The sequence below is a fragment of the Trachurus japonicus genome, chromosome 4 (genome assembly GCF_045865225.1).
Source record: "Trachurus japonicus isolate A0001 chromosome 4, Traja_1.0".
NCBI classification, from domain to species: Eukaryota; Metazoa; Chordata; class Actinopteri; order Carangiformes; family Carangidae; genus Trachurus; species Trachurus japonicus.
The window spans coordinates 24,584,207-24,599,084 of record NC_140910.1 but is presented as its reverse complement, the minus strand read 5'-3'; the positions used below and the strand labels follow the sequence as shown (position 1 = coordinate 24,599,084).

The 14,878-nt window shown below is 42.5% G+C and overlaps 1 protein-coding gene across 3 annotated transcripts in view; it reads left to right on the top strand.

Annotated features, from left to right (window-relative positions):
* Window positions 1-14,878, top strand: part of ror1 (receptor tyrosine kinase-like orphan receptor 1) — a 126,675-nt gene that overhangs the window by 81,719 nt on the left and 30,078 nt on the right. For 2 of the 3 annotated variants that reach the window (XM_085774891.1, XM_085774892.1), the window contains exons 2-4: window positions 3,568-3,630; window positions 11,292-11,582; window positions 11,901-11,934. In XM_085774891.1, the coding sequence (XP_085631017.1) occupies window positions 3,568-3,630; window positions 11,292-11,582; window positions 11,901-11,934 (388 nt within the window). The remainder of the gene's footprint in view (window positions 1-3,567; window positions 3,631-11,291; window positions 11,583-11,900; window positions 11,935-14,878) is intronic. The other variant, XM_085774893.1, reaches the window with a different exon arrangement.

The window sequence follows — 14,878 nt, the reverse complement described above, 5'->3', positions numbered from 1 at the left end:
TGCAAGTGAAAGAAGGGCTTCCAAAACTTTCAGTTGCGTGAAATATGCCGTATCGGCCAAGAGGAGAAAGTGATACTATAATGAAGGTCGTCACACATCCTGATTTCTGATGCGTGTTCGCTGCGATACCAGAGTGGCCTGAAGTTAACGTATCACTCTTGACATGCTATATGGAAATATGTGCACGGCTTCATGATCCAGGTTATATTGGTTTTCTTTGAAGGTGCCTAAAGGGAAATTACTGTGACATTACGGGTTTTTAACAGTAATCGTTATTCTAATAAAAACCAACGGGGAGGAGATGATATCAGTCCACAAATAGTTTCTAGGACGCTGACTCGTGCCTGTAAAAATGGGAGCGATGTGAAATGATAGACAATCAGTTAGAGGTTATAGCTCGGCTCACGGCTGGAGACACAGCACGAAACCAGACTCTGATAAACTCTCTGAGAAAAGGTGCTGCAGGTTGAGTCACATACTGTACCTGTAAAGTGGCGTCAGTGTAATTTTCACAAACCAGTTAATAAGTGGTATAAACTGTACTCTAATTTAATGGTTGTTTTTGCCATCGAGAGCAAAAAATAAAACAGTGCTTGGTGATTGGTTGGTTCTGTGCACTTGTTTTTGTCTCTAACAACTGAAATGATTCAAAATACTTTCCAGATAAAATTAGTGACCCAACCTGCTATTAATTAAACACAATAACATTATTTTACATCATTAAAAAAAGTTATGATAAAACAGTCTTGAATACAGATGTTGTGCATCTGTATTTGTGCAGGTATTCATGTATGTTTTCCATGTGCTGTGAGCTTTTCCTCAGTGTCCGTGTCCTAATCTGCATAAGAAGCACTCATGCAGTCCACAGCACACAACAATATGACTGTTCATGAGATGCTTTTTTGAGGTTCAAGCTTTAGTAAAGTGTGGGCAAATAAAACAGCAAGGTTGTGGTCACAGTTAAAAGAAACACTTGCTCACTGTTGACTCACCCGAACCTTAATCCAAACACTTTATATAAGTAGTAATGAAGGAAATGCACTATAATAGTTTGTTCCTTTTTCCTCCACCCAGCAAAACCAGAGCCTTCGATCCATTTTACTGACTCACACTGTCAGACGAGGATCTTTCTAATACGCAGATCCAGTTAATAAATGAGGAACAATCAGAGCAAGATGATGATCCAATCAGGGCCTGCAACCACAACATCAAGGAGGGTTGATCTGAACTGACACAAGCAATGTGAAGGTGCCTATTTTTAGCCCCTCACTAACAAATGGGCGTCATACAATTACTTCCCTCCAATGCTGAGAAACATTAGAGAGATAATCTCAAAATTACACAGCAATTCATCCTCATATTCCAGATGATTGTCTCAATGAAAGACAACTAACAGATGTGACCCAAATAGAGGAGAAATGGAAAATTGAGCGTCTATTTGGACAAATGTCTTATCTGGAAAAGTACTGTCAATAAACTCACATGCTATTGTTTAGTTTTTTTCCCTTAAAAAAATACATTTTCCAAGAATGGACAGACCCGAAACGGCAGCTGTGTGCCTCCCCCCTCTCTGCTCTTTCCCCTTTTCCTCTGCTCACACTTCGCTCCCCCTCTTCTTGAACTCTCACCTGGCTGCGCTTGGCTAACTTTTGTGCGAGTGAAGCTAGTGAGTTGCGTTGCCCCCTCTCCTCTGTCTTTTCTTTGCACAGAGCCCTGTGCTTCTTCAAGTCTGTCAGTGCACAGCACACTGGGAAAATTTAGACTCAGGCTGGGGCCAAGACTGGCTATAACTCACTGTCATGTTAGAAGCCCTCACGAACAAGCTTGCAAGTCATTTTGGGACCCGTGCTGAAATAAGCAGAGATAGAGATATTCAAGAGGATCAGAGCAGCATAGCCAGCGGAGATTATGTGGCTGTGTGAGTGTGAAACCAGTTTAGTAAAGAGATAACATAATGAACACGCAGCTATCTTTATGTTTTATCGTGCCCCAGTTGCTGGCCGCTACAGTACATATCTTGAGTGTAAGTCATAAAGCTGCCAGCCTGGTGTTGTGAAGCCTGTTGCTAAGCCTCCAGTCTCCCTCACTAACAGGTGCAGAGGCCCAAAGCGCTGCTCATTAACACAGCTCATTTCCCAAGCACCACCACCACCACATAGTCTTTACCGTCCTGACACACAGCACGTGTGAAACAACACATTATCACCCAATTAGCGTGACCCTGTGTCAGGCGGCTGGTCCCGTTTGACTGCAGACTTTCTCTCCCCCTGCACGCCACGCACAGAACCAGGATGTTTCCCACTTATTTTTATGGGTGTAAATGGTTAAAAAAAAGTGTTTTGTACATGTTTGAGAACACGTTTGGTTCGCAGTTGTATCTCTGTCTGTGTGTACACAGTTGCTTCGTTGCACATGCTTGTGTTTTTTGCATGTGCTTGTGACTGCAGGGTGCAAGTCCGTAGTTGGCAAGCAGCCATTTACTCATTCATCATGTTAAACTATCCCAGCCTGCCCAAAAACACTCACACTCACACACACACACATACACACACACTTGCTTAAAAGGCAGAACTCACTACATTCTAGCTGATTGTAACCGTGGGATAATGTGTGTCTCTGTGTGTGTGTGTTTGTGTGTGTATGTGTGTGTTGTTGCCCTGAGAACCAGCAAAGATGAAACTACTTCAGGCTCCATCCTCGTCAGTCCTGCATGTCTTTGAGCCGTGCTCAGGCCTTTTCATTTGTCAGGTATCACCTTCTGACCTGTGGCGGTGCACACTGAAGCTCATTTTCTGTCTGCTCTGTGGCGTAATGAAAAGCAGAGGGCCGTCCTGTCGTCAGCTCGTAATAACGCAGCATTAGGTCCACATGGCTCGCTGTTAGGCCCATTGTTGTACATTCAAACCTTTGATCTACACAAGCAAATGTACAGTGCTATCATCAGTGTTGTTTTTTGTTTCTTGTTGTCGTCTTTTAGAACAAAGTCTACACCAATCTAACTGATGATTAATATAATTAATAGCAGCGTTAACCATTATTCAGATTTTTATGTTGTCATTTGATTAGAGGCATCACATTTATTCAGAGGGTCTAGATGACGGCAATGTAAGTGTTTCTGTGGCAGTTACTTGGTCTGTTGGGACACATTGTTTCTCATTTAAGTCTTGTTTAAGTTATATTATAGAGAATTGGGAAGCCATGAATCTGTGACACTTCCCTTCACGCAGTCAAACTCTTCTTAAAAGAGTGGAGTGCAATACATTTGTTCTCCGTGGCAATCAAAAGACATGTGATTGGTTATTGCATTGGCACATCACATGACTTTTGTGTAAAGTTTAAACCTTTCTAAAGTCACATCACTTGACTATTGTTTCTTTGAGCAACAGTAGACAGCACTATCATGTCCACTTTTACAAGAAGTGATACAAAAACACACCAAAACTGTTGATTACTCAATTACTGGGTTCACGATCCATCAAGTGAAAAGACTTGTTGAACCAGTGAAAGTCCACGCTGCCTAACAGTCACACACATACTAATAGTTGTCTCCATTTCCTCCTTTTACAGGGTCTGAGTTTCCCCAAGACCCCAGTGTGCTAGCTACCACTTCATGGAACACGTCTAGTGATGGTAAATGCACACACATAAACACACACACACACACACACACACACACACAAAAAAGCAGGGCTCAGTTTCATCACACACACACCTTGACAGCTGTCTGCTCGACCCAGCTGCTGAACACATCTGTTACAACAAAGCACTGATGATATGTTCACAAAACAATTAACACATGCTGCTGCGTTGAACCGTAGCACCGATGCTTTGCCGTCTGGAGTCACATGCAGTGATGTGTTAAAAGCGACCACACCCTCGGTCACTCAGACAACACCCACTGTCCCAGCCCAGGTCGCTGTGGACTACAGGATAATTGATGGAACGAATTACACATTGATCCACGCAGCATGTGGGAGTCCAGCCACAGGTGCACTGCACTTCACTCATTTCCACTGACCTACTTTTAGTTCTCTCTCATTGTGAAGCTTCAAAATGTGCTGCTGCTTTTAACCCGTCTTCTTACACCGCACATACTCAATGAAAGACCTCTAACCCCATCATTTAACAGACTTGCTCCTATTCATATTTGTGTAAAGAATACAGGACTGTACTGTATAGTGGCAGATAAGGTACATAACTTCAGGTCATTGCTGTATCAATTTCATATTAAAGGTTGGGTTGGAGATCTTATTCTGGATCATTTTTACTAATCTGCTAGAAATCCTCTTAACACCCAATTGCAACTGAGTAAATACAGGCTTTTTTACAAAAAAAATCACTTGCCTGGGAAATGAACAAGCCTCAAAAAACACCATCCAATCACGTACAATGTCACGTTATAGTCAATTGGATCGTGATGTGTCAATCAAGCTACTGTCTCTCTCCCTCCCTCCCTCCTCTCTTCACCGACGTCCGCGGAAAAGCCACATTCCGGTCTGGTGGGTATCAATATAGCTCTGGCAATGCGCGTTGAGTGTCTTCACCCACGTCTGCGGAAAGGGGAAGACGTGGCTTCAGACAGAAGCTGGGACTTTTGACTTGTGTATTTTCAATACATATTTTCAATGGCCTGATAGAAGCGATTTTCCAGGATCTCCAACCCTACCTTTAAATGTGACAACACTTGATGATGTATGGGATCCCGCTGGGTTCTCCAGCTTCCTCCCACAGTCCAAAGACCTTCACACTTGGTTAATTATGTACTCTAGAGTCCCCATATTGTAGGTGTTGATAAAGTTAGAGAGGGTTGGATTAAACTTTATTGGGAATTTGTCCACAGCACAATGCTACAGTGAAATAGAATTAAAAAACACCACAGGAACACACACAGCAGACAGTTGCTTGGCATGAAACTTCCCAAAAACACAATTAAACATCTAACTATGCATTTCCCACTGACAATGACATTGAAACAAAGAAAAAAATGACTGAAAACATGGCAAGATGCTTTGTATATATTGCACTTTTTGCCTATTTAGAGTGCAGCAGCTCGATGGAGGCCGGAACAAACGATAACTTGAAGTGATTATTATGTGATGTGTGAGTGTGACTGGTTGTTTGTGTCTGTATGTGTAAGATAGATCCTCTGATAGACTGGTGGTGACCTGTCCTGGTCGGGTGTACCCTGCCTTCGCCCATTGTCTAGGATTGGCTCCAGCCCGTTGATCCAAAACCCCGTTATAAAATCGAAATTCAATATGGAGATGAAAATGTCTTCAAGGCTGCTTGGTTGTCCTGAATACAGTTGGCCAGTGTTTTCCTTCCCTTTTCTTGATCAATACGGATTCTTTCCAGGGTATTAAATTATTTATTTTGTGGTGAGGATGGTCACGTCTCCTGGAGCTGCCCAGGTTTAGATCAGCGGATCCTGACAACGGAGGCATTTAAAACAGCTGGTCCTCTGTCAGCACGGCAGGAACAACTGACTCAGATCCTCATAATTTTCTGGATATTTTCTCAACACTGTTGCCCGGAGTTATCAGTCAAATCTTGCCCCCCCTCCTCTCCTCAGTTTCCCCCTGAGCTTGGAGAGCCAACATCCGCCTAATCCCCCCACGAAGACACCCCGACTTGGAAAATCTTCAGTGTAAAACTTTATTGATCTTGACCTTCATTTGTGCTCCTTCATTTTTCCTGGTTTTCTTAATTCATCTCTCACGAAGCCAGCTCTCCCACAAGAGATCCACCCCGCAAGAGAGGCTGTGTACACAAAAACAGACATTGTTAAACACATGGGCAAGAAGGAGGAGGAGGAGGAGGAGGACAGTAGTTTTCTGGCATGATTAAGCAGTTTAGTCAAGATAATGAGTATGGTGACCAATCAAGAATGTTTAAAAAGTCATCAATACAACGAGGAGCACTTCCAAACAAATCATAGAGACAGCTTTGTTTTTCCACAACATCATGAAATATGAAAATCTACAAAGGCTGCATGTGTGCACGCACGCACGCAAACCATGTGTTCAAAGTATTGTATCTGTGTGTGTGTGTGTATAAGTGTGTGTGTGTGTGTGTGTCATTTTGCTCAGCTCAGCCCCGTGACGAACATCTGTTTCTTATCTGATGGATGGATGGTGATTGCACCACTTGTTTTGTCTGCAGGCAGGGAATGGTTTTGATTGACCAAGCAGACAGCATTCAGGTAGCGTGGCTCTATCAGTATGCATCAGTAGCAGGAAGTTATCATGCTGAAAGAGGCTCATTATTGGGCTAAAATCAGGGGTGATGATAGTTTACTGAACTGATTTCCCCCCTGGCTTTCTTTCTTTCTCCCTTTCTTTTTCTGTTTCATTCGGTACACTTTTTTCCTCCCTTACTTCCTCTCCTCTCTCTGTTGGAGAGTGACCCAACTTTAATGAAATTCACCTTTAACCATAGCTGGCAGTGCTACAGTCCCAGCTCCTCGGTGTATCTGCTGAGTATGTTTAGTTAGCTGTGCAGCCACTCAGGTTTCTGAGCCCGTGTCTCGCTGAGAGCGGCCTGCCTAGCACAGCTCCACTGCCATGTATGTTATTGAATATATAGACATACATACACATATAGGACGCAAGCATTGCTGGTGAAATGAGACGGTATAGTGTAACGTGGCCAGTTCTGAACGTGGGTAATTTGTGTGCGTTGCGGTCGTGTGGGTGTGCGTGTGTTTACGTTTTGTGTGCTTGCGTGTGAGTGTTTGATTGTACGAAACCTCTGCGAGAAATGGTGCCCCGATGACAGGGCACCGTTTAGTCGCCTGCCACATTAAAGGGACAGTCCGCAGCGTGGGCTTGAGTTTCACAGCACTCCTGGTGCCAAATACCACAACACTCACCGCGAGACAATTACGTATAGAGTGGCTTTGTTACACACAGACATTGGCAGGACATCTTTGCAGTTAAATCACTCGTTGCTCTCTTTCCCCTCTTCCCTTCTCATCATCTCCCCTAGTCTCCTCTTTCCCTCTCTGCCGCTTTGTTCTCAGTTATTATAACAGCTAATGAAGTGTGCAGCCACACAACTCCAAAAACCATTTTCTTTTCCATCAACCCAACTAATGAGATGGTGATAAAGTGACTCACTTTGTGTGACCTTCTTGCCGTCTGCAAAACAACACGTGTCTTTTCAGGGCAGGTCTGTTTAATATTTAATTTACCAAGTAATACATGAAGCACTCTTCTGATTACAGGAATATAATCAGACTCAACAGGCAGATTAAGGCAGTGAAGTGTTTAGTCATTATATAAGAAGAAGGATTCAGTTCACTACACTCATAACAGTGTGTAGGACAGATTCCCAGCAGATCCCCGTGACTTTGTGTTGATAGTCGGGAATCAAATCATAATTAAAACTCACACCTACACACAGAAGTTCGCTTGGACATGCACGCTTTCATCCGTGCAGGGTCGCAGGAGGGCTGCAGCCAATCCCAGCTGATGTTAGAGAGAGGGCGGGGCACACCCTGGATATACTGTAGCTATAAAGACAAACAACCTCACACATTCACGGGTAATTTACTGTAGAGTCGCCAGTCATGTGGGTTTGGGTTTGGGCATGTGTTTGGACTGTGGGAGGAAGCTGGAGAACCTGCAATCTCCATCCAGACACACTGTCCTGTAAAAAGATAAATGTATCACCCAGCAGGAATGACCTTCGTGTGTGGTGTAACAGCTCTGTGACTGGTACCGGCATGTTCCTGGTGATGAGTGTACTGTGGATGTTTCAGTGTGAGCGGAGGTAATGACCTGTGACTGTGGGGAGTTGTTGCAACATCGAGTTTTCCTGATCTGAGTCACACTGTACTACGCACCAACCTAAAACCATGTTATGCCCTCGGGGAATACAGCAACAATAGCACAACTAGGCACAAGATCAAAACAAGCTTATCAGCACAGACAAACCAAAGTGTCATAGCTGTCACATCGACACTGATTTACTGTCGAAGTAAATAATAATTCTAGCTGCGAAATAAATGATTAGATTTTCCCTTTTCATTCACTCACACACACACATGATGGTGATACCGCTGATATGATCATCTAGACATAGAAGCAGAAGATGTTAAGAAGCTAATTTGACAAATTCAGAAATGCAAGAGTAATGAGACAAAAAACAACCGTTTGTGGCTCGACACAGAGAAAACACGGTCACATCCTTCATCTGATCCCGGCGCACTCTCAGTCGCCTCATGACATTTAAAGTGATTACTAATGGTAACATGATCAGGAGCGATTAAATTGAAAAGCAAAGCAAAACAAAAAGTGGCAAAACAGCAGAGTAAACAAGTTATGAAAAGAAACAAGTGACACAAATTAACCGAAGACACCGCTTGCACATTTTTCTGCCATCCCAGTCGTACACGTGTCTTTATTTATGATCATATCAGAGGTTGACCTGGTTATCTATTGTCTGTGCAATCCTCCTGATACACCACCGATTATATTTTGTTATTAAGTTTTGCCTTGATAATCCATTTACAAGGCTTGTTAAAGCAAACAGAAGAGACTGGGATCTGTGTCTGGGATCAAAGTGTGTTTGTGTGTGTCCTTGCTCCTGACTGTATCCACAAGTTTCCAAACGTCATCTATGGTATTAAAAAAAAAACGGAAGCCGGTTTTGCATTTCTGGTGGAATTGTACGTTTACGTTTCCATGGTTTTCAGTCGTTGTCATAGTTGCGGTAAAAGTATGGATCTATTAACGCTGGCTTTTAGCACGGATGTCAATTTGTGTGATATCCATTGTTAAAAGCAGGTGTGATGATCCATGCGTTTTACAGATTTTCATTGAAAAAAAAAAAAATCCATGCATTTACCGCGACTACCGAAACCATGGAAACGTAAACCTAAAATTCCACCAGAAGAGCAAAACCGGCTTACGTTTTTGACGTTTGGATAAAGGTGGATAGAAAGACCTGCAAGATGATGATGTCTATATGATGTAATGCAGGAGCATCTCTCCCCCACACACACCCAAGTGAGATTTGTTTTTTTTATATATCTAGCAGTGTAGCACATGCTTGGACAAGTGAGCGGAGGAGTAAGTAGATGGGAAGATACAGGAAGGAGTAAAGGGGGAGAATCTAAGTGGAGGTGATGGGTGGATGTCCTCTACCAATCATTTAAGTGTCTCATTAATTGTAGCCTATTAGAAATTGTTCTTTCTTTCTTTTCTTTTTTTTTTCTTCCTGAAAACCATCCCGATGTTTTTGGATACTGACCAGATGTTTTGTCAGATGAACTGTGGAGAGACAGAAACTGTACAAATAAGGAAGGCCGTGGTTTATGTAGAGAGAGGAGGACAGATAAAAAGTGGGTGAGAAGGGGGCGGTGGTGTGGTTGATGGTGGGAGTCTCCTCATATTGTCACACACTTGTTAGTACCACATTGCTGTGTTAAGCCTGAGGCTTTAGGGAGTACAGTCACACACACACACACACACACACACACACACACACACACACACACACACAGGCTGTATGCCAAGACAAATGTGCCCACTTCTCTTTTTAGCAGACACCTCGTAGGCACTTATGACAATGTGTTCGCTGTTGGCGTCAGCTAGGCTATACAGTACATACAACCACAAGGGTTGCTACAGTGACAGAGTAGCCTACCAAGTAAGGGCACCGGCATGCTCCAACCTGAAGTGTGAAATTGTAATTGTAACTTGGATTAGTTTTGTGACATTTGTCCATTTCCTTCAATACTTGATGTAAAACATGCTCAAACTACATCGACCGACCGTCTATTGGCCTGAGAGACACAGGTGCCTTACAGTCTGAATTCAGGGCGCACACACACACACACACACACACACACATATTATAGCTTCATACCAGCTATTACAGGAATTTATTTATGATTATCCAGGAATTCTATCAATGTTTTTCCTGCTCACCTCCAACATATTTATGTAACTATGCTGTCGTGAACATCAGAGGATGAACTGATATATCGGGGGAGATAAAGACTCGGAGAGCAGCTCGGAGGAGACAGCAAAGCCCTTGTAGGGAAAACCCAGGTTGCGGGGAAATGAGACCTGGTTACTGTGAAGTGTTTTGGTAGTTACGTGTTCATCGTCCAACATCTTTCCACCTCCAAAGTCACATTCCTGACACATCTCCCCTGGCCTGTCCTGTGATCTCATCAGACAGACGTCTCATATAGCAACCAGTCACAGTTTAAGTGTGTCCAAACCTGACGGATGCTGTGTCAAGCACTGGAAAGCTGTGATATTTTACAAGGAGCACAGTGGACGGGGCCAGTGAGTGGTGTTAAAAGTTATGTTGTTCAGCCCCGAGATGGTCGAACTAATTAATTTACACGGCATAGTAAAGATTTAAATGTGTGGGTTTCCCTGCATACGTAAGTGCCTGCCTCTATTTTTACTTCTCAACCTCTCTATTCACACTCGCTGAGGTTCATCTGAGTAGCGTTTGAGATTCCCCTCTATGTGCTTTTCTTTCTTTGTTTGTTTTGGCCAGTTTGTGTAACCAGGAGCATTTCTGCATACCTAAGATGGGTTTTTGGGGTTGAGGGAACTTTCCAGAGGTATTTCATGACATTAACACTAATGTTTTTCCTGCACATTAAACTCTTAGGTGGCCCTCCAGATTGTTTTTTTCCTGACCACCTCGGGGAAAAATGTGGTCCTGGAGATAATCATGCAAAAATGTTTTGCTCTGTATTTTCCAACACCTTCCCAACAGATTAGGATCACACTTTGCTATTACAATAAGTTTAGATAACATGATTTTTTTCCTCCGCCTCCTTATGGTTGTTTGGTCTTTTCCTGTCTTCTCTGTACACCCACTACACAGGTGGTGTTTCCTCATGAGATCATACTGTACTAACTGGGGAAAACCCTCTGGCATCATACAGCCATGATGAAAAGTGAAATTAGGTGTCACCACAGTGGCAACCACAAAATAACTTGCAAAACCAGGCTTTGAATATGTGTGTCTGAAAATAGTGAGTTGTTTTACCACTATTATTTCATACAGCAGCATGTGTTTTTTCGAAAATATCTGGCTCTGTTGTAGTTCAGTAAGTGTTGTTTGATTTATGTCTCGGCTCTTGGCCGTGTGTAATACAATGTCTTCCCTCTCCTATTGTCTGTTTCCCCCTCAATCATCTCTCTCCTGATATTTCTTCTCCCTTGGCCCCCTTCTATATTTTTTCTTCTAATTCTTTGTGCTCAATCCCCTTATCCTCTTTATTTATGTCACTCATATTCTTCTATTTTGTCTTCCAGAGCCCTTGTTTATCCGTCTTGAAGCTCCCCTGAACAACATCACCACCTCTTTGGGCCAAATGGCCGAACTCTTCTGCCGTGTGTCGGGGAACCCGCTGCCCACCGTGCGCTGGCTGAAGAACGACGCCCCCGTTGTGCAGGAGCCGCGCCGCATCTCCTACCGGTCCACGCCGTACGGCTCGCGCCTGCGCATCCGCCACCTGGACACCACCGACACGGGCTACTTCCAGTGCGTGGCCACTAACAGCCAAGGCACCGTGTCCACAACGGGCGTTCTGTTTGTCAAATTCGGTAAGAGAGAGATCTGGAAAAGTGAGAGTTGTATTTGATCCAAAGCTGCAAGAGCCAAAGCTTTTGCTTTTTAAAGACGTCTGGTGTGCAGATGTCACAGTAAATTGGATCTATGAAGAGTATTTTCTTCACTTTCTGTGACAAACAATGACATTTTTTTTCTTTAGTGATCTTTTCCTACTAGAGATCTGGCTCCTCTTAGCAACACTCGTCTCTACTGATTCTTGCTTGTAGCTGGCAGCGTGCACAGAGCAAAATCTGGGAGCAATATTGTTTATCCTGTTGTAAAAAAAAAAATCCCCCTGTCTTCTTTTCCAGATCCACTCCCTACACCTCTGCCAGGAAGACCAACGTAAGTTTCTCCTCCTCCATCCATTTTTCTCTCTCTATCAAGTCTGTTCATGCTATACAATACTTACCACACTGCAACAAGGGGGGTCTGGTTCGCACTTCTCTGACGCTGATATGAAAATGGTTTCTGGGTTTTATCTCAGAAATGATTGTCCATTGAGAATTGCAGATAGATTTGTCAAGTGCTGTTGCATGCTGATGTGGGAATGGCAAGTATGTTGTCTGTTTTGAATAGTGAAACCCCAAAATCACAGCTTGTGATTTTCACATTTGGTGGAATGTGACCCTGGATCACGCAAAGAGAGAGAAGGATGATACAATAATGACTCGTCGTGGGTCTGTTTTATATTGTTTAAAAACATTTTTTTGTTTTAGACAATGCAAATGACTTAAAGGCATAGATTTACTGTAAGAGCCTTTGACATATCCAACAACGTCCCCTCAGTTTGATGACTTATTGTTTGCGGTCTGAAAACTGGAAATTGTTGCATTGTTTTGCATCTTAAACTTCTCATAGTAATTTATTGCCTACTTGCAAAGAGCCACCCCGAAAAAGTCCTAAACAGCATATTCATTGGATAATAACTCACATTATAAAAAGGCCTGACCTGTACTTTTCCATATCATTGATACAGCCTCAATGTAGCTTAATGAATTTTTAATATTAGCCTTTAAATCCCTGTCACTCTGATGCTTTATGCTGCTGTTTCTGACCAGTCATTACAGCTCACCAGGGCTCACGTCTGAATACAGGCTGTGTGCAGCAGGAATGTGGACCATGTGGCTCTGTGTGCCAATCACAAACCAGCATGTGAAGCACATGGTGTTTTCAACATACTGAGCCACACTCAGTATTTGTGGGGTTAGGTTAATTTACTTTCAGACAGCTTTAATCAGACTCAAAATGATAACAATCTCAAAACCGGTACTATTCATTAGATTTCAGGGCAATAATTAGGCTTTCGTCTGATTTCAGGGCTATAATGAAGTTATTGTAATTAAGAGTGAATGTCCTGCGTCTGCTTTAGAGTTCAGTTGATGAACTGTCTGTGTGGTTGCTGTTATATGACGTTTTATAGGCGCCCAATTAGCCACCAGCTGTCTGAACGTATAGTCAAAGCCAACCTCAGTCCTGATCTCTTAACATGGAACACACATTTCAAATTAAAGGTCTCGAGAGCAGCAAATGATATAAACGATATAAAATGTTGTACGAAAGTATCTAAATTATCTTCCACTAAAACGTTTCCATCCCGTCCTGTCTGTAGCGATTCTGTTGCCTGACGCAAAATTTAGTTTGAGTCTGGTGAGTCTCCTTTGCTTTGTTTTGACGTCTTCTCAGTGTTATGGGATAAAACTCTCTGAACTTTCTCAGCTCGTTTGATTCCCGCAGGATCAAAGGAGTTAAGCTGGATGATTTTCCCCAATGACATTATGGCAAGGCCCGCTGCCATGTTCCATGCGGCGTTCTGTGAATCAAAACTGCTGGCACAAGGTGGATATCAGACACTTACTAAATCCAGCGCATGCACAGTCGTACACATGTGTGCACATCTGAGCACGTACCCGATTGCTCGCTCTCTCAAACATCTGTTTCTGCCATTCCTTTGTTTACATGTTTTTGGTTTTTTTCCTGCGCAGCTTAAATTAAAGCTTGTTGCAGAGATGAAAGAAATCACAATGCAATTTCTGGAGGGAAATATCAATAAAAGAAATGTAATCGATTTTGGCTTCACAATAGAGTCATGAAAATATTAGATATTAAATAAACTAATGGAGACCTTAAGCCTGAAGATGTGATTTTGGCTTCAAACTGTATATTTACATAAGAGATTATCAGGATGACATTTCAAGGCTGTCTTTTATTATAATGTTAGTGTGAGAATTTGTTTTTAATCCAAGTTCACATATTTAGAGGAGAATATTGTAGCAAATGAGATAACAGATGATTGAGTCACCCTCCCCACTTCTCTGGAAATGTGAAGTGAATCACAGCACATGCACACATTTTCTGTGGATTTGTTCGCCCAGTTAAAACTCTCGGTTTGCAGCTCTTTATTTAATACTGTTAACTATCTACACAGTATCAGAAGAAAACGTTTTCTCTGGCCAAACGAATACAGTGAATGGATGTAAAGTATGGCAACTTCCATAACCTTCCTTTCTCAACATCCTTTTTAATTTCCATTTACTATTTTCCAAAAAATGTGACTGTGAGCATCATACATATAACAACTTAGTAGATTTATATTTATAGAAGAAGAGAAATTGTAAGAATGTGTTTTTCCCATTGCCTAAACTTCATTTATTATCCCTGTCCATGTTGGGAGTGTCAGTGAATAAACAGGATACTTTGTATATTAAACATTATACTGTAGTTCTGTGCTGGAGCTGCAAGACCATGATGCATTTGAATTTTTTTAAAGTCTCAACTGGCGATACGTAACCTTACCTTAAAAAATCCCTAAAAGAGTTAGAAGTGATAGTTAAAATCACTATAATAAAGATTTTCATTCATTTTTCTTTGGCTAATTTGACTTTAGCTGACTTCAGATGCCTCGTCCTTAGGGCTTCCTTAGTGTAACAATCTCAAAGATTCAAACTCAGTTATTAAAAACCACACACTACTTTACACTTTACAAGTTCAAATATATTAACTTCTCCTTGTGTCATTCATTTTTCCCCCACTGCCAGCTTGTAAAGGAAAGTGTTGCAGTCGAGCGAGGAGCAGCGTGCAATCTTGAGTCTCATTACAGTCATTACAGACCTCATTTAAATAGACAGTGGCCTCCTTTGACGGCGGTGGAGCTGCGGCGGTGGTGGGCACATCGTCACTGCTGCTCATCATTAGTGTCACGGCCAACTTATTAGCTGTAAAGTCAGGGTGGCAGCCGTCAAGGAGACAAGGTCGCCTAATGATGACACATGATGACCTGTGCCTGCTT